Source organism: Strigops habroptila, chromosome 3, assembly GCF_004027225.2.
Source record: "Strigops habroptila isolate Jane chromosome 3, bStrHab1.2.pri, whole genome shotgun sequence".
NCBI lineage: Eukaryota > Metazoa > Chordata > Aves > Psittaciformes > Psittacidae > Strigops > Strigops habroptila.
Genome location: NC_044279.2, coordinates 14,829,082 through 14,849,999, shown reverse-complemented (window position 1 = coordinate 14,849,999; position 20,918 = coordinate 14,829,082). Strand labels below are relative to the sequence as shown.

The 20,918-nt window shown below is 38.6% G+C and overlaps 1 protein-coding gene across 2 annotated transcripts in view; it reads right to left on the bottom strand.

Moving 5' to 3' along the window:
- Positions 1–20,918, bottom strand: part of PIK3CG (phosphatidylinositol-4,5-bisphosphate 3-kinase catalytic subunit gamma) — a 35,164-nt gene that overhangs the window by 10,710 nt on the left and 3,536 nt on the right. The window contains exons 1-7 of one of the 2 annotated variants that reach the window (XM_030480284.2): positions 19,531–19,612; positions 16,294–18,309; positions 11,978–12,043; positions 11,655–11,880; positions 7,634–7,737; positions 5,159–5,305; positions 3,809–3,899 (exon numbers count right to left, since the gene is read on the bottom strand). In XM_030480284.2, coding sequence (XP_030336144.1) covers positions 3,809–3,899; positions 5,159–5,305; positions 7,634–7,737; positions 11,655–11,880; positions 11,978–12,043; positions 16,294–18,297 — 2,638 coding nt within the window. In that variant the 5' untranslated portion in view covers positions 18,298–18,309; positions 19,531–19,612. Of the gene's footprint in view, positions 1–3,808; positions 3,900–5,158; positions 5,306–7,633; positions 7,738–11,654; positions 11,881–11,977; positions 12,044–16,293; positions 18,310–19,530; positions 19,613–20,918 lie in introns of those variants that run through there. The other variant, XM_030480283.1, reaches the window with a different exon arrangement.

Sequence of the window (20,918 nt, the reverse complement as noted above, 5' to 3'; positions counted from 1 at the left end):
CAGTCCTATCCTTTTGTAATTCCTGAATTATGTGCAAAGTTTTCAGTAGCAGAGTAACAACACAGTAGTTTCTTCCTGCCCCTGCCTTCCACACATGGCTCAATCCATGGCTAAATACCCTCTGGAGGTATTTCTTCTGTCTTGACAGTGGCCTGGATTTGATTGTAATAAAACTATTGTGGAAATACGACCTCCAAAACCCGACACCAACAAGAATAAATTTAAAAGCTCTGCATTTATTTCAGTCTGTGCTTGTTAAGCTGCTGTTTTCCTCCTGGGAGTGAGCTCCAGATCCCATTCCAGCTGTTCAAAAGGCTTCCCCTGCCTGTGCTCACAAATCTCCCTCTACCGGCCAACAGCTCCTTGATTCCATGGGAGTGGAGCTGTTGCAGGAGCCATCTTCTGCTTCCTCTTGCATTTAAAACTTCTCCCAGCTTAGCTATGCTGATTAGCAGTGTGAAAAGTCCTCAGATTTTAAAGCAGTTGCTAATGAAAACCCTTTACTGATCATTCTCTGCTGCACTGTCGTAAGAGTGGTATAAAATCTACACAGAATGTTGTGCAGCTTGTTCTGCCCAAGTAAGTATTTTGAAGATACCATGGTAAAAGAGTTATCTGCTGGAATAGTATAGATCTACTGGCAAATCCTTCTAAGTACGGACATGCCTCTCTGTAGGTATGGTTAGTCCTAGGGAAGAATTCAGTAACTGGGATCTCAGCCAGGCTGTATTCAGCTGGGAGGAAGTGCAGCAGTAAATGCACTGTGCTATGTGTTTCTGGGGATCTGCAGTACTAAAGCAGGTGACTCTTATATTAAGTGCCAGCTTGAACTTCTTACATTTGGCAGTGATGCAGCATAGTAAGTAGTGATAATGGCTTCACAGAGCCAGGAACATATGGCCATGTCAAAGGGAGAGAGAAAAGGGTATGGCCTTTTCCCAGTGATACATAGAAGAAAAAGCTCCTCCTGCAGAGGTCTGTTTGGCAGCAGCTGAGGAAAGGACGGATGTTTCCAAAACTGCAAACTGCATTGAATGCAGATGCCTTCAACAGACTGAGGAAGCGAAGCCCTACAGAGGAGGGGATGCCAGCCCCAGGTTGGAGACTCCTGGGTGGTTCCCTGAGCTCAGTACAGAATATGGGACTGTCCTTGTGCTGATACACAGAAACTTCCCAAGGTTCCATGGAAATACTAAGAGGGAGGGAAGAAGAAGCTTCGAAGAAGACTGCATATGAATACTGTGAAAGAACATTTTCAAGCCACTACTCTTTGGTTTGCTTCCAAACAAGCATAAGCTCTACATCAGTGTCCATTTCCAAGGAAATAAACCATTATTTCCTTGAGATAAAAGAATGAGGAGTCAATTACAAATTCGTGAAAGAATAATGAAGTCTGTAACTTGAATATAGAGATGCTATGATCACCAGCAGGATTTCTCCACCTTCCACCATTTTTTCAATACATTACATTGCCCTTAGGTGATTGTAAACAAAATTGAATTAAATCCAAAAAATCTCTCTAAAAAATTAGGTTTGTTATAACATACTTAAAGGGGAGGAAGAAACCCAACCCTCCTTATATTTACAGTTAGTACTTTGACATATACTGTTCAATTTCCTGTATTGTTAGAATGCTATCAATGCAATTTATTTAATTTTAGAAGACTTATAGTAGGAGAAACTCTTTTGTGTCACACTACCAAGTATTTTACCAGTGAGTTTGGGTTCTCTTCAGTGCTGAGGTATTTTGAAGTCAAATGAAAGGATAATAAAAATTTTACATGGCGATGGATTTTAGAGAGGAAGTACATTACAGACATATACTAAAAAGAGGTCTTAATTCTACCAGGACTCAGTTCATTCTTGTTTGATCCATAAAGCTAAATGTATTTCTGAAAAAGAAAAGAACTAGAAAGCTGGAGATCATAGGAGACACATTGCAATACTTATATTATCATTATTTTATCAATCCATGCAGTTACTATCATACTGCCAGCTACACCGATGACAGTAATTAACAAACTTGCTAATTTTTACACATGTTTAAGCTTTAAGTAAATGGCAGAGCTGTACTTGCTAATCAATCTCACTGACGCACTGTTTATACCAGCCAAAAGCATTTTTTTCCAGCACAATATCTTCATTTGGCCATGGCCAATTTTTCTACACAGAGGAGGCTTTCCTCCATCTAATCATTCAAGAACTGCTCAGCAAAACTGCCTCTACAGGCAATTCTGTATTATCTGGATACTAGGAAACTGCAGTGTGGATGTGCTCAGATACATAATATACGCAAATCCACTCATAAAGAGTCAGTTTGGAGCCATGAGGATGTATATATTATATATCAGTTTGCCATTTCTGGATGGAAATGGACTCTTTTGGTCCATTTCCAAGTGCTCTATTGTGGTGGGTTGACCATGGCTGGTGCCCACCATAGCTGCTCTATCACTGCCCTCTTCAGCTGGACAGGGGGAGAGGAAATATAGCAAAAGGCTTGTGGGTTGAGATAAGGGCAGGGAGAGATCACTCACCAGTTACCGTCACAGGCAAAACAGACTTGACTAGGAGTAATTACTTTCATTTATTACCAATCAAATCACGGTAGGATAATGAAAAATAAAAACTATCTTAAAAAACACCTTCACCCCAGCCCTCCTTTCTTCCTTGCTTTACTCCTGAATTCTCTAACTTCTGGCCCCCTAGCAGTGCAGGGGGACAAGGAATGGGGGTTGTGCTCAGTTCATCACACATTGTCTCTGCTGCTCCTTCCTCTTTAGGGGAAGGACTCCTCACACTCTTCCCCCTGATCCACCATGGGGTCCCTCCCACAGGAGGCAGTCCTCCATGAGCTTCTCCAATGGAAGTCCTTCCCATGGGCTGCAGTTCTTTATGAACTGCTCCAGTGTGGGTCCCTTCCACGGCACCTGGAGCACCGCCTCCCCCTCCATCTTCACTGACCTTGCTGTCTGCAGAGAACAACTTGTTGCTCACACATATTCCCACTCCTCTCTATGGCTGCAATTGCTCCTGGACAGTAACTTTCTCACCTTCATAAATACATGATGCCAGAAGTGCTACCACCGTCACTGATGGGCTCAGCCTTGGCCGGCGGCAGGTCCATCTTGGAGCCATCTGGCGTTGGCTCTATGGGACATGCAGGAACCTTCTAGCAGCTTCTCACCCTTGCAGCCCCCCTGCTGCCAAAAACTTGCCACGCAACTCAGTCCATCTACACACCATCACACTGGTGTGTGGCTCTCCAGAACCTTTGTAAGCAACTTGAATTCTGGAAAATAGTTCATCTGTGCTGCAGGGACTAATGCCCACTGAGAAATATTGCCTGAGCATCCTGTTGAGTAACGCCGTTGCTTCTATGTCATATAGGCTATGAAGTTTTAGGTCAGGGAAAGGACATAAATGCTTTGTTACTTTAACTCTTGTCTCTATTTTATTTTTGTCAAACACATCTTGAATAAGTCGCTCGCTTTTGCTGCTTGCTTTTGCTGCTTTTTCATACCAAATATTGTTATTAAAGAGAAATTTGCAGCAGGACCCAAACAGTTGAACTTGCACAGGAATCAGAGTCAATTAAGCTAGGGCAGAAGTTGAAGGATACCCATCAGAAGTACAGAAACCATTGCTAAGACACAACTGAGGACTGCTCACAGGAAGTGCATTATCTGTTCAGTGCTAAAAAGTGCTATTCATCTCAGGACCACAGTGTATACTAGAATAGTTCTCCTATACACAACTTCTGTAACTATTGTATTTTGAAGTTCTAATCACAGTAAGTATGATCACATACCTATTTTGTTCCCTGTAGAAATACAACCATATGGTAATAAACAGAGGTCCAAGGATTCTGCTTCCCAAATGGATTCCATAATTCGAAGAATCTAGTAAAAACAAAAGTATACGCCAAGTTATTTCAAATTGTTTGGACATTACTTGTTACACGAATAACACTTCCCAGACTGCTGAGATGGGTCTAAACTTGTCTGTTTTACAGATAAAGAGATCAATACAAAAAGTGTGCCGCCATTCAAGATTATCAGCTACAGAACTAGGGTTTCTATTTCCTCATCTGTCCTGCGTCCAGGCAATCTCTACTGTTTTATAAAGTATTAATAAATAAATTGTGTGATTTCTACATGAGATGAGATTGAATACCTTAGCAAGTAATATTTTTCCCATAAATATCCCCAAAAGTGCTAACAAACTAGTTTGTCAGAACAATCACTGAGATATTACTAGAGCAATGCTACCTACCAATATTACTAGAGCAATGCTACTTACTAATTTCCTTTTCATTTGTAACTTCACCTGTTGCATAAATAAATGATAAAAATACTTCATCAGAAAAATTGCACTAAGTAAGACTCCTTCTCTAGAACACCAAAATGTGAAGTGTGTGTGGCACATGGCAGGAGAAAACAGGGTAACAGCATGTACTGGGTTTGGCTGGGATGAGGTTAATTTTCTTCAAAGCAGCTCATATGGTGCTGTGGCTTAGGTTGGTGACCAAAAGCAATGCTAGTAACATAGTGGTGTTCTAGCTACTGCTGAACAGTGTTTGCAGCATGTCAAGGCTGTCTCTGTTTTTCACTCTGACCCATTGTGAAGAGATCGGGGGTGCACAGGAGTTTGGGAGGGGACACAACCAGGCAGATGACCTGAACTAACCAAAGAAATATTCCATGCTGAATAATGTCACGCTCAGCAATAAAACAGACAGGAAGGGGGTTAGGTAGGTTAACATTCTTTTGAACAGGAACTGTCTGGGTATTGGTCTACCCACAGGTTGTGGTGAGTGACTGCTTTTGCATCATTTGTTTTGTTTTCTTTCTATCTTCTTCCACTTCTCCTTTGCTTATTAATCAATTTTTATCTCAACCCACAAATTTTCTTGCTTTTACTCTTCCTTTTCTCTTTCCCCATTCTGGGTTTAACCCACAGCACAGTAACATAAAAAACTGTAGTACGAGAGAGAAGATCCAATTTTGACACCCTTGCCATACAGTTTAAAAAACAAAAGACAACCTTGTATTTCATATCGAGAGTAAAAATAAGGTATACACACTTCTATAAAGTAAACCAATTTTAAAATATTTTAAAATGTTCACATTATTAATTTTATACATTTCAGTTACTATACCTGTAAAATCAGCATGTCCTGACGGAGGTCATCTCCATGTTTAAAGATTATGCCTATGGTTTCATTTGATAGAGCTGTTGGATCTGCACATTTAAATTCAAGCCAGAGGGGCTTCTTCTTAGATGCCATTACTTTACATTTTTCTATCTGTGAAAGACACATTCATTGCTTGTTAGCCATTTTACTCTAACAGCAACACAACTAACCTTTTTACACACCAGCTGTAGAGTACTTTACCAACTTCCAGTCAATTATACCACAAGAAACATGCTGAAAGCACACGTAAGGAGCATTATTCAATTGTCGTGTAAGGCCTCGCTGAACCTGCACAGATTTTAGCACTGTCCATGATGAAGAAGAAAGAATGCCTTGACTCTCAGAACTGGATTTAGATTATAAACCTAATCTAATAAACCTATAAACCTAATCAGACAAAACCCCCACAAACAAACAAAAACCAACACCCCCTCCCTCCAAATTTTAAACCAGGAATAAAAGATTCTGACAAAACTGGCAAATATGGACTCTCACAACAGCACTCTGATAGAGGCTTTGCAAAACTGGGACATAATCATTGTCTGATGCAATTTATCACATCATCCACCCTTGTGACTCTCAGCAACATCAGTTATTTCAGATTGCCTGATTCAATTCCCTTAATAAATCATTCAAATTCATGGGGAAAATGGCATTTGTGAAACTCATTTAACATAATCATTCACAAAATCAGAAAATAAATTCCCTGCTTTATTACATTTTTAATCTTGAGAAATTCAGCACTGAAACTACTGAAATTGCAGTATTTCAAATGTTTTCTCAGCTAATTATGTCTAATACAACTGCAATATGTAATACTTTCTATTCTGGAATTCCTGGTTCATTGTTGAACATTACCATGTACAATAAAGCCATCTAAAATAATAAAAGCAATTGCACATTAGTGTTTGAGAGCTGAGATCGGCTCTCAAAATGAATTGATGACATCAAAGAAGAGTATTTTGGAATGTTCATGTTTCGCAGATTGAGGGTCTGAGCTTGTAGTTTAAAACAAAACAGTTTTTACCATCCTTATTTTTAAAAAGGGAAAAAGTCGTTAAATCTTTGAATTTACTAGAAATACTGATTTTGCCTCTAATATTTGGTTTAGACTAGTCAAATTTCAGGGTTTGGAGATTACAGACAAGTAGCGCTTGCTAGAATGACGATGAAACAAAAGCTTACCAATACAGTCTGTTATGTCAAATATTTTTGTTCATATAGTTGCGGGGGGAGAGGACATAGCTACCTTCCCTTCTAAATCTATTGCTTCCTTCATCTAGAAAGGTCCTGGGAAGGCTGAATACTTCCTAAGTGAAGGAAAACTAGAAAGTCCAGAAAGATTTTTTATTCTTTTTTGAAATCCACTTTTTGTCAAGCAGTTGGTGATTTTTGTACACAAAACACTAAAGGGAGATAAATACGATCAAGAAAATAATATTTAAGAAGCCACAAATTCAGTATTTCTGAGTAAACAATGTTTGAATTGACTGCCCAACTGGGAGGTGTTTAACACTCAACTTGTAGACAGACTAGCTTGTAGCCTGTCTACCAAGGCACAGGCTTATTTAACTGGAACATGGCCAGATCAAGACAACTAATATTAGTTACCCAAACGAGTACCTGACTATTTGGCAATTCCTGGATGGTTTGTCATTAGCTAAGAGAAAAATCAAGAGATTCTTTTCTTGTAGGCTTCTTGTTCCACAATAAGTGAATCCAAGGATATTCACTGTGCCTCTTCACCCAAACCTCACATTGCACAGTAGATGCATGAGCCAATTCCCTTTCACTACACATCTGCGGATTTATTCATCCTGTTTTTAACTCTGAGTCAATATTAACCACTGCAATCTCACCACAACACCTGAGGCAGCAACACAGAAAACCCCAAGTGTTTCTTAATGTATTTCTACCAAAATCTTAATGTATTTTCCAATAAAAGCAATAAAAGCAACACAGAGATATCGAAAAATCAGAAATAGCTAAAGAAGACATTTTTGTTTGTAAGATGAAGGTCTGGACCTAAACCTGAATAACAAATATGAATCAGAATAAGACAGAGAAAATAACTGGAAGAATAGAAACTGAATATCCCAAGGCCCCTGAAGTCAGATAAAACAGTTTTATACAGGTATTTAATGTAAAAAAAGTCAGTTACCTGCTTAAATCCTGGCCTAATGGAAAAACCATAATTGCCATTTAATGATTAGGATTTTATGGGTTCTTGCATTTTTTAGTGCATAGTGGCATGCCATTACATTTAGAAAAACGCTAATAGCTTTGGGAACAAAAACCTACCGAGTCTATGAACTGTTATTGCATTCACAGTGAAATTAGACCTTTAGACGTATTAGCAAAAATTTTTACCAAATGACACATTCTTGCAAATAGGACATTTTTTTTAAATGTATTTGCAGAAACTCAGAATATACTTACCACTAGTGCTCCTGCTCTTAGCCCTGGATCATATGGAACTCTAAAACTTTCTGGAAGTTTGCTGCTCTGTAGTTTTTCAAGTTTTTGTCTCAGCTGTGCAATAACTGCGATTACAAGAAAACACAATGAAATCAAAAGTTGGAAAGCAAAAAAAGTTATGGGTAATCAAACTTTTTAAGCTAAACCAATGACTTAAGCTAAAAGCCTCCTCTGTTTAGTTAGTTTTTAAATGGCTTTCCTCAAGCATCTCGTGATTTGAGGAATGGAGGAAAACTCTTTAACTTGCACTATTAATGGACAGAGCTGTTTTGGATACCTAAAGGTAAAGTCTTCAAGCACCTCACAAGCCATGTACCCTCTACACAGTGTTAGAAGCACTGCCCAGTGCTTGATGTTCTTCTGAAGACTCAGGAGATTACATTAAAATGACAAGTTTCATTGAAAAATGAAACACGGTACAACACACAAAAAAATAGTTTGCCCTTATAATTGCCAAGGAAATGTTGAACTACCTACCCTAAAGGCTCAGAAGGAGGAGGCATTTAAAATTACCTTGCATTTTCCAGTATTGTTTTGGCCTACCTCATTGTTCTTGCAGACAGATTCAGGGCTTTCGAATTCTTGGAGTCAATTATGCTGTAATCATAAGGATTCTAACTAGAGATACTGAATTTTATATTCTGCTAAAACTGGTTTCATAGTGCACTCTTGTTAATCTCACATTCCAGTAAGAAGAAAAACTGCTGTATATTTATATGAACAAGAATTTTAATGTTCATATATACTGAATCTTTTAATTCATAAAACCTCAAGCTTCTGAATCTTTGGCTTAGAACAGTATGCATTATCCTACATGTGATGCACTTTGTTCATCTCAGCTATCAGGTGTTAGCAGCATAAGCTGTTAAATATCATATCATATCATATCATATCATAGGTATTACCCTGCGTTAGGACAAAGACGTGAGCAGTGTTCTAAAAGAAACTACACAGGAGAGGCTGCATATAAATGTTTAAGTAATTTGGGGCATAAAAATTAAAGAGAAAAAAAAATGTAATGAGAAAGCTAGACATGGATCTGGATACCTAATATACAAAATCATAGAATCATACAATCATAGAAGAGTTTGGGTTGGAAGAGACCATTAAAGGCCATCTAGTCCAACCCCCCTGCAGTGAGCAGGGGCACCTTTTACCTTGAATGTTCCAGGGATGGGGCATCTACCACCTCTCTGGGCAACCTGTTCCAGTGCTTCACCACCCTCATTGTAAAAAATTTCTTCCTTATATCTAGTCTGAACTACCCTCTTTCAGTTTAAAACTGTTACCCTTTGTCCTGTTGCAAAGGGCCCTGCCAAAGCCTGTCTACATCTTTCTTATAAGCCCCTTTTAAGTACTGAAAGGCTGAAATAAGGTGTCCAACAACAAGCCCAACTCTATCATCAGCCTTTCCTCATAGGAGAGGTGTTCCAGCCCTCTGGTCATCTTCGTGAACTCCTCTGGACCTGCTCCAACAGGTCCATGTCTTTCCTGTATGAGGACTCCAGAGCTGGATGCAGTACTCCAGGTGGGGCCTCACTAGAGCAGAGTAGAGGGGAGGAATCACCTCCCTTGACCTGCTGGCCATGCTCCTTTTGAAGCAGCTTTCCGGGCTGCAAGAGCGCGTTGCCAGCTTATGTCCAGAAAATGATGACATTTCAAAAGCTGCTATCAAATTAAGAAAATCAAGCCAAAATAATTACCTGAGAGCTCACAGAACATAAATGTTACACCTATCCTAAAGGGTTTCAGAAAAGAACTACCTAGCAGTGTCACGTGACCAATGTGGCTTCTTGGAAAAAACAAATAAATACGACAGCAATATACAGGAATTAATAAGTGGACTTTATAATTAGACACCTGTCCAAAAAAAACCCAATCCAACAAACCCCAAAACTAGCCATAACCAAAAAACCCCTAGGTTATAGTAACCTGGGCCATGAAATAGCTTTCTAAAATGTAACTATTGGTTTCCTAGACAAATCTAGCTTGATTTCAGTAAGTCTCCTCATTGTAATATAATTTGAAAATTGTATGCCAACCAATTGAAGCTAGTAAAGATTAGGAATTAGCTGATTTTAAACACAAGTGAAGGTGCTTGCTAAAACAATTTTCAAGTTGATCTGGCTTAAGAACAAAGTGTCATGCATTTTAAGAGAAGAAACAGCTGCATAGACACATTCTTGGGAGACAAATCTTCTAACACGAGTGGTGATGAAAGCAGATAATCCTATGCAAGCTGCAATACTATGATCTTTAGAATTTGTTTATTATTACTTGCTATGTTCAAATATAAGCAAAGACATTACATGAAAAGTGAAAGAAACATTTTGACAGCATGACTGCTACTGGACTAGTATGAATCTAACAGGAAGGAATATATTCTTTAAAAAAATCCAAAAATACTGGAGGAAAAAAATATAGACAAGAATTAGATGAGGCTGCATGATAGAATGAAACAATCCGAAACAGTCAGACTGAAAATATAAACAACTGTGAACATCAGAAATGATGGGGTAAAGGAGAAGCAATAAACTAAAGAAGAAATTTTAGGATATGCATTTTTTAAAAGATAAGAAGTAGATGGTGCCTGTAGGAAAAATAATATCCTCAATAATCTGAGAATAAATTAAATTAGATACAGCATTAGTAGGACATGCCACAGTTTCAGGAAGCCTTATTCAGTGAAAATGTCAATTATATAAGTCATATTTCAAGGTTCTGCTTAAACCACGACAACGTTACATACAAAGATTCTTTAACTTCAAAACCTGGTGGGTGTTAATGTGATTGCTTTCTCTCTAACCTTTTCTTCTTTGCCCACATATCCTTCAAAGGTAATGTGATGGAAACCACTGCTGTTACAGACATGTATATCTGCAAGGCTGTCAAGTTTTTTTCCAAAACACGGGATTCTGACCAGATACATTTAGATTGTAGAGCATTTTAAGATAAATTTTAGAAAGTTTTTTTGAAACAATATTTTATATGGGGGTTCAGTAAGTCCCCTAACTCACACTATGTGGTAATGTAAACTGATAATACATTATATATTGAAGACTAAATGCATATTTCCTTCAAATTTCTTTTGAAACACCACCACAGCCACTTCTGCATAACCAGAGTAGAAAGGCTTTCTTGAACCAAGGACTTCCTGGCCTGGTACATACCAAGCTGAACATGCAGGAAGAGCTGTAGAATTCGAGTATTGTCATATGTCTTCTCACACTTACTCCCAACACCAAGCAACTAACAGGAATGATGACAAACAAGCTTTTAAGGAAGTTGGGAAAAATAAAATAAAATAAAGACAGGCAAAACACAGAAGTAAATAGGCATTGTATAACCCTACTGTGGCTTCCAAAGCAGTGCTTACAAGAACTAGAAATAACAATACCCCATCTGTGTCTCACAAGACTCCTATTCAGCACACCAAAAAGCCCCAAAGATGTGCTCTGTGTATCCACTGCTGATCCACCAGCTACTTTTGTGGCATAGCAGAGGCTGTACTGGACTCCTCCCTGGTCTCCTTGCCAAGCATCTTTCAGTGACTCCTTAGGGTAGGGCTGTGTTTCTTGGCGAGTGTCACTTTGTCTCTTTATTTCCAGTTAATATTTGTGTCCTGGGTTGTTTCTTTCTTCATTGCTGGCATTCATTCAGCTAATGATTACGTACAAGAACTTAGCTGTTTCCAAGGTGCATTGTGTGAGGTTCAAGAAGATAAGTCAAAGCATGGGAAAGTACTGGGTGTCTAAAACATTGATACTCTTCCCTTCTGGGCTGGAATGAGCAAACAAATGTATTACTAGTTCAGTCACTAATAACTTTAACTGGCAGTTTAAAAGAAGTGATAATGATGCCCTTTGACAGTAATTTATCCATGAATTTTCCAAATAAACAGGACAATTTGCTGCCTAGGTTTTCATACCCAAAGAGAAAAAACAATATTATTACAAAAAATGAAATGCCTGTTAGCAAATACCTTGAGAAGTGACATCATATTTTTCGGCAGAAACTGATTTTATCTCCATTGTGACTTTATGGAGCAATTCAATTACTTGAACCTGCTTCATGAAATCGTGTAGCATTGCCTTTCCACAGCCCCTGAGATAGGCTTCTAGGATGACTGCAAACCTCTGCTGGTAATGCATGGACTGGGCAATCTCGCTTCTTAAGAACCAAAACAAGAAGTGACCAATTCTTTTGTTCTAGAGGTAGAGAAAAATACAATCAGCATTTCTTGACAAAGGGTTTTAATAATGCCAGTAGCTTTAGCACAAGTTGGCTGTATGTTGAAGTACTTACTCTCAAACCACGTTTTAGCAGAAATCTGGCTAATGCGCTGTCATGATATGGCTCAAATTTCACTGCCTGAGTAATACAAACATAAAAGACATGTTATTAACATATTCAACATCCCATTCCACTTAAAATCTACCGATGACATCTAGAGAACTTACTGCTGCAACAGTAGAAAATGTGTAACAAAGAAGGTCTTTTGAGGAAACAAAGTTGAAAAACCAAAGCACAGCTTCTCTATGTCTGATTCAAGAAGCACTTTTTCTTTGCAACAGTGTCTTTTCAGTTACATCATTAAAGCAACAAATAAAGCGACGCAGGGAACAGCTAGCCAGAGATACCGATTTGAGCAGTTGGAGGCATGCGAACAAAGCAGCAACGTTCTCAGGCTGTAACAAAACCCAGTGAGATCAGAAACAGTCTGCAGTCTGACTGACACTGAGAAAGCTTGAAAACATTATTGCCAAATCAAATGACATATTTGTAATCTTTCTTTAATAAAAATTGTCAATAATAAAGCACTGTTTTTTGACAACATCTGCTACTTTGGGACTAGGGCACCAGGGTTCACTGTTGGGCTCCCCAGCAAACATGGGACACAGAAGCAGCTTTTCGGAGCACCTAATCTGGCCTTTAGCCCCTAAATGAATGACAGAATAAAGGCCCTGATACACATCCTATATTAATGAGTACAATTAAGAGGAAGATTTCACCAGAGCTTGTGGGCACAGATGTTATTTTTCTCTTCCAACAGCCGTTTCCCTCCACCCAAGCCCACAGTATTTCCAAGCTACTGCCAAAAAAGGGTGGAAACAAAAAGTCACAACTTTTTTGCAGTGTCAGGATCGGAATTTTGTTGCTGTTATCCTCTGCCCCATCCCAATGAGCAAGTGAATTAGTCTACCAGAAAACTATCACACTTCAGGTACTGGGCTGTGCCAGGGAACTTGTCCACTTCAGGTGGTTTTTCCAGCAGCTTCTTTCCTGCTGCTTGAGGGACTCCAAGTTTGTAGGTTTGTATGAAGATTAATGGTGGAAAAAAAGGTATGCATGTATATCCCATGGCAAGAAAAGAGAAATAAGAAGCATACAATCACTGGGACAGAGTCACAAAATCCCTGTTATGGACTGAGGCGGCTGGCGAATGACTTCAGGTTCTGGAAATAGAGCGCCAGGAAGCAGGACGTAGGGAGATTAAGGGAAAATAAAGGGATGTGCAGAGAGCCGGGTGCATGTAGTATGCTCGGCTTTCAGAAGCAACAAAGTATGCAAATGTCTAGAGATATTTATTCAACAGAATATAATGGTTCTTTCAAGATCATTGTGGTCTGCAGCTTGCAAACAAGCAACCAAGCCATCAGCAGAGGTCTACCAAATTCATCAAACAAATGGCAGGGGTTTATAAACTCTCAAGAGTACTGCAGCACACAGTTGTATTTTTATTATTAAAATATCAACACTGTTTCTGAAATGCAGATTGTCCTGCGGGTTTATTCAACAGAAAAAAAGGAAAAAAAATGGAGCTTTTCAGTCAACCTTCTAGAATGAAACACGTTATAAAATGCTACAAAGACTTGTTCTTGCCAGCCGCTGGCTAAGAGACAGACAAGAAAGCCAAGCACCAGACTTGCCCTTCTACAGTATCATAATTCTGCAAGACCTGTCTTGACCGTCTCTGCAATGCTGTTTTATTTCCCCAAGCAACATCATCTCATTTAGGAAAGATGATGAGAACTCACCAACATAAACTGATTTTAAAATACATAATTCCTTTTATTTTGTATATGAGATTATAAGGTATGAAGGGTTTTTTAATAAAAATTAATTTTCACTGCAATAAGGCACCTAAAAGCAATAATTATTACATAAACTCAAATGGATTTGCTTACAGTTCCAAGAAACCCTATTAAAAACCTCATTCTGGTATATACTTGGCTGAATGTTCTCAATGCATATCCCTGAAAAACAATTTAAGAATGAAATACAGCCAAACAACCAGCCACTGCTTCAAAACAAAACCTCCTTATGATAAGGTTGCAAATTTATTGTAATATTAAAGAAAAATGTCGTATGAACACCCTTACTATGCTGATGTTTTAGAAATAATTATTTTTAAAAGTCAATACCTTTTTTCTTTTTTCTTCACGAAGTTAAATATCAAGCTTTGAATAGCAACAATAAAAGCTAACCATTAAAAAATCTCTGCTGGAACTTCATCAGGTCCCTGCATGTACCTTTGCCTTGTCAATTCAACAGGAGAAGAGCTTTACCCACTGCCATTTCCAAGCAGAACAGTCATCGGTGTTTGTTTTACAGTGGATTTTGTTGCATTTAACTATCCTGACCATGTTTTATCAACTGCACAGAGAACAACAGACCTTTATAGGAAGCTCAGCAGATTTATTTATGGCATGGCTGCTTCTATTTGGGATAAACCTTGGGGGAAATAAAATGTTTGTTTGATTTCTAACTCTACTAAGAGGTAAAATGGGAATATCCTGTGCAAAGTGAAATAAGTCATAAAGCTCTCATGAAGGTATGCATGTGAAAAGTGATGACTGTTTGCAGAAGAGACATCTCAGATGCATCCATTAGAACAAAGGAATGGCTGAGATCCATTCTCTGAAAAATGCGGATTTTCAAATACACTGTGGTATGAACATTTAGGTGCAGGATGCTGATGGACTGTGCTTGTTGTTAGCCAAGGAAGGACAGACAAGGAAGCAGCAAAGAGGCAAAAGCTGGGATCTAGCATTTTTTTCCTTTGGGGGGATGGTAGTCTCTTAATTTCTTACTGAATCTCTTACTAAAAATGATGCAGTGAAGTTAAGTTCTATGATTTTATGCTACAGTAATTTAATTTACTGTTAGATTGATTCTTCTTAAAACTCTCCAGATTTTTACTTCCTGAAAACAAATAATTTCAAAAACAAATGGAAAAACCCCAGTATTTCCCCCATTCTCTTAGGCACTTTGAAATCAGCCAATCACCATCCCAAACTCCTAATTTGGATACAAAAGCGAATACAATTGCTGAGCCACATGTATACAGCAAAGGCTCACAAGCCAAGCATATATATATAGCAGCAGCTACGTGGGAGGCCCAATGAGGTAACCGTGGTGACTCCTTTGGTTAATGCAGAAGTGCATAAATTCTGCCTGGGGAGCCTCATCAAGCAAAGACTAGGCTAAAAAGGCTTTGTTTAAAGCACTACTGATGTGCAGCAAAATCTGAAATACCAATTTCATTTTCCTGGGGACCCGGGCTCTCTCTGAACCCACAAAAATTAAAAGCCACATCCCACAGCTTCCCTGGCTGCGGCAGTTCCTTTTTTCTCTTTTAAATATTGAATGTCAATTTTGTTCTCCAATTCTTTGAAAATAGTATTTCCTGCTCTGTGGAGTGACAGCTTTTCCACAGGAGCCAGAGCCCTGTCGAGTGTGGGAAGCCTGCAGAGTCGCCTTGCTTCAGGGGACGTGGGTACCAGGAAAAGCGGCAGGGTTACACCTTTCATCGGCCACCAGATGTGACTCTGCTGCTGCTGACAGGCTGCCCAGCTCTGGCACCATGTTGTGGAAAAGCAAACAAACCAATTTTCTTGTATAACTGATATAAACCTTCCTGACGTTCCGTCTGGCAGATCCGCGCACAGAGTGCTTCAAATCGATACAACAGTGATTCACTGCCATTAAAAACAACATTTTTCACCCAACTTCCCAGAATGAATTAATTTTATTATGCAGTCCTAGCAACCTTTTATTTACTTCTTAAAATCTTCTGGAACCTTCTAGATAAATTTGGTCCCTTTAACAATACGAGACTGAAGTCACTGCAACATACTATGTAACTACACTGTTATTCTTGACCTAAAACACAACGCCAGACTTTTCTTCAAGCCTTGCCCATGTCAACATCTGCCTTCACTTTCTTTCTGTCTACACTCTTTCTAAACTATTGGTAAAGCCAGTCAACAATTCTTCAGTGCTGTGTGATTCAGACCTGATACAAACAGGATTAGAGATAGCACAGTCAGGACTTGCTCCCATCATAGCTGTGCTACTATTGACAATTTCCAGAAAAACATAATACTGTAAACACAAGAGCAAATCATAAGACACAAGGCAACAGTAACACAAAAATAACAACACAGGCAAGAGGCAAAATGTAGAAAATATGGTTTGGGTTAATTTGGTTACTGCTTTGAATAAACACTGAAGACTTCAATACCAGGATTACTAAGTAGACCTACTAAAATGAAATGATGATGGGGTAATGCAAATATACACGGAAGGCAGAGTTCAAGAATGCAAATACATCTTACCTGCACAAGCTGTAGAAGATAATGAAGAACATCATCATCTTCCAAACTTTCCAGTTTTTGAACTGCCATTGCTCGGACATTTTCATCTGAAAAGTTACAGTCTAGAAGTTGCATTGTGAGTCCAACATCTAAAGTGCTTTGATCCCAAACCTCCTTTTTAGCTAGCAACTGGTATGTTTTGGCCACTATTTCTTGTTGTCCCCATTTCACAGAGCTAAGCAGCTTAGGATATGCCTTGGGGTGCTTTATGCTTTCATATCTAAAGTGCCACAACAGTTCTTTGTCCTCAGGAGAAAGGGGATTAAGTGGGTCAGTTGCTATGATCTCTTCAAGTTGCTTGCGAAGCTGGTTGGGCATTTCAGCTCGTGTCCTATCCCCTTGGGGGTCTGCTGTTATCCTGTGCTTGGGCAAGGCAATTGGGTGACAATATTTGTCCAGCACAATAGAGATAGCCATTGAGTTTTCTTTATCTGGGTTAGTTGCTGATGTGAGTTTGTCTGCATTGATACTTCCTTGTTCTTCCCCCTTGCCTGGAATTTTCCACATGTGGAGCACATACTCCCCACTTCGTAGCAAGAAACGGTGATCTATCAACAAAAGATTTACATAATAGAGAAGCTGAGTTTTGCACTTTGGATCAGAGTTGGGGGATTCATGTGACTGAAGGTTCGTCTTTGTGGACAGTCCCTGTGCTTTACCACAGTATATCTGAAGATTCAGGAGTGCCCCTTTAGGCAAATCCTTGATTTTGATATCAAACTCCAACCAAATATTCCACAGAACCTCCTCAGTAAAAGGCTTCGATGAAGTCCTCCTTTGTGAAAGGAGCTGCTGCCCGTGTTGAATGTTAGCCTCCACAAACACAGTGAGATCAGTATTTCTTGGTAAAACTGGGATATCAATGCCAATTATTTTCACCCTAAATTTCCTATTACAATCCCACAAAGAAATAGTGAAGACTCTCTCATGATCTTTTCCATCTATTGTCAACTGTTCATGATACCCTGTAACACCTGTACAGTCATCCACCAAGGGCCACTCTTCCTTCTGAACCTCATCCTCACTCGGGTCAGGGGGATTGTCTAAGACAAGGTGGATTTCTTCCCCATTCTTAAGGCACTGTCTTATCCAGTGAAAATCTTTGATTGGTGTCTCTCCAGTAATGTACTCATCTCTGCCACAAATCCTGAGAACAAAATCCAGTTCACTGTGATCTTCTGGAATGTCCATCAAAGACTTTTTCTTTGCCATTTTTGTGAAAAAGCTGTGGAGAATCATATCTGGAGTGTCATCTATTGACACTTTCACTTTTTGGCTAGTTGTTCCTCTATGTATGATTATGAAAATGTTATTATTAGTGATCTTTTTTAATAAATACTCTGGGAGTGGCTTAGATGTAGTCCATGGGTGCATTGCATACAATTTAGGATCTCTACAGGCTACCTCTATCATTCGTGGAGTGACTAATCTGCGACGGGTAAATTCTAGTTCATCATCATGCACGTTGCTTACATCAGTGACATCATAACCAATTAAATCATTAAGTTGCCGCTGAAATTCTTGAACTTCTTCTGATGGGTTTTGTTTCTGGACAACATAGATCTTGCCTACCTTTTTCTGTAAAACTTTCCAGTACAGTATGCAGTCCAATGTCTGTAATACTTGATGTTTATCATAAATTTCATACCATTGCCCCTTCTTCTGATACTGTAGAATAAACTGATCTGGGGTGAATGTGTGGTAGAAGTCTGTGGTTTGACTCATCTCTAGTGCACGCATCCAAATTTGTGCTTTCATTTGCTCAACCGTACAGTTGGCAGCTATTTCGAGTAACATCATTTCCGGTACTTTAGTATGTTTATTGCTTGTAGGCAAAATGAACTCAATGGATATCAGTTCCATTGACGACAAATTACTCGATGTACAGTGAGGTTTCATCCTTCTTCTCCTTCGTTTGTTTTCCTCTCTCATAACAACGGGCTGTTCATAATCCTCCAACTCCATGCCAGAAGGAATCTAGCAAAACATACAAATGCTTGATTACTTTCTCATTTACATTTTTATTCACTCTTATTTTTTAAGTCTTCTTAAATTGAAATCATAGGCCGGTCAGAATCCTGCTATGTATACGCTTTCTTAATTTCTGGTCATAAATACTTGATCTACATAAACCACCTCAGACATAATCTATTCAATTCAATACCAAATATGAAAAAAAGGCCAACAAACAACAAAACAACCTTCTAATCATTAAATAATTAAAATAGAACTTTTAAACAGTCTTTCCAGATTTCACTGAGGATAAGCAGTCTGACTACGTATTTCCTCCACACTGATTTGTTCTTGCTTCTATTTGATAAAGCACTGATTCTTTTGTCGCATTATCTGTTTTGATGCTGCTGATATTAACATAAGTGGATTTTCACAGAAATCAAAAGACACTGTGCATGAGCAGAATGCCATCCCACTGAGCTCCAGGAATGACCAAAGGTAACAAAACAAGGAATCTGTTTGCAGACTTGACAGAGGTGAGCCTATTCCCATTTTCCTCTGCCTCTCTTTTTAGTGATGAGGAATAAGGACTTACAGGAAAAAAATCCTTAGGATTCAAAAGTCAGGGACTACTTCTGAAGACAGATATTTAAAATGCATCTAAGTTCAAACCTAGTATCCTTAAATGTGCTTCTTTATAATAATTCACGAGAATGAGAACATCCATCCATTTTAAAAGTAAACTTTTCACGTATAAACTATTAGCGTTTTACAAAAGAAAAAAACTGCCAAGCTGATGCCCATTTCCTACCCTATACATCAAATCACACCCAAAACACCTGTAAAGCAACATCAAACATGAGTAGCCTACCTTATCAGCTTTCAGTAAACAAAACATATGTTGCTTATGGTTAATCTCCATTGAACAATATTAAAGTGGAAATGATTCACCAAGAGCTTGGAAGAAGAAGGCAGCGCTGATTGAGCATTCCCACACAAGCTAAGTTACAGCAACATTCTGAACTTCTTTTCCAGACAATGTATTTTACACATAAAATCTTTCTCTAACAGCTGGAAAAAACCAAAACCAATGTAATGATGCCTTAATAGACAACAAAACGAGAAGATAAAAATGTAAAAGGTTAAAATGAAACAACGGAGCATGCTAACTAAAATTCTTTTTCAAGTTCCGGAAAGCAAAGACTGTGGACACACCCCGTCTATAACTGACAAAGGAAATATTACCTGTTCATAAAATAAAGGCTCAATTGCTGAAGACGATGCATTTGTTTGATATCTGAAGTTCTTATTTTTTTAAAGGAAGATCATTCATGCAAAAAATTTCTTTGTTTAAGCTGTTCTGCTTTTCTTGCTCGCCCTCATATCCAGATGCAAAGGAAGTGCTGCACTTACCAGGAAGGAAGTTTTAACCAAGTTGATTATACATATGATTGCTCATTTTAAAAAAAGTCAGAATGGTTTTCCTGTTACAACAGTAAAAATACACTGACAGTACACCAATATAATTTTAATACACATGTATAGAAGACATGGTTAAAGCCTTCTAAAAATAGCTAAGAATAATATGGGCAATAAATTTGATGAAACCAAATAAACATTTTTAAAAAAGTATCTTTTGGAGAGCCTGAATACTTCATTAAAATGTAAATAAAAATACTACATAAAAGACAACTAAATCTGCAATGTTTTCTTCATTTTATTTCCATGGTGATAGCCCTTTGAGGACTCCCAACTTAAATTCGTTAGAGTTTTTTAAGCCAGTCTCCATACAGGCGTCACATGGAGATGGTGTCTGCCAAAGATCTTGCATGGTAACCTCCGCAATAGAACTGCAGGGCAATCTTCCTCCTAGTATTTTTAACTCCTCCATTTATAATTACAAACACACAGTCAAATCCACTAGAAATGATGACTTAAAATTTGGGAAGAATTTAAACCATGGACTTCCAACCCTAATTCTTGTGGTTAACTACAATCTGAAGAGCTGTTCCTTTACTAAATAAGAAAAAAAAAAAAATCCCCACAGGAAAACAATTTGGGAAAACACGTACAAATCAGGAAGACAAGACAGAAAAACCTTAGTTGTATCCTTATTCCTTACGACATTTGCAGTGAAGTATTGACATCTGAACAGCAATATCCAGCACACATCTTACAACAGTACGTATCCTACAAACATGCTGACTCTTGAGAAGGACAAATCTCTTACCTGCCTCCAATGTGCCACTCACAACCTCTGAAATTAACACTTTGCAGAGGTTAAAAAAAGAAAATACCCTCCACCATACACATAGTCCTTCTTTCTCAGAGTACCATTTTGCTTGGCAGCTAAGATTGATTTCTTTTCAAAGGTTCTTTTTCTCAGGAAGTGATTTTGGGGAAAAAACACTCTGTCCTAGCTCCCTCTACCTTTTAGAGCCAGTGTTTGAAATGTCTCCAGGAAGTGGCAAAGTTGCCCTGAACATCTTGTTGCTGTCATGAAATCTACACATGTTGGCCAAGACATCTCCAACACTCATCCTTCACACATTCATCGGCCACAGTGTCTGTGGCATCTCAGCACTACACATTGCTTTCCTCTGCAGTCTGAGAAAAGCACTCAGTGGCTGGAA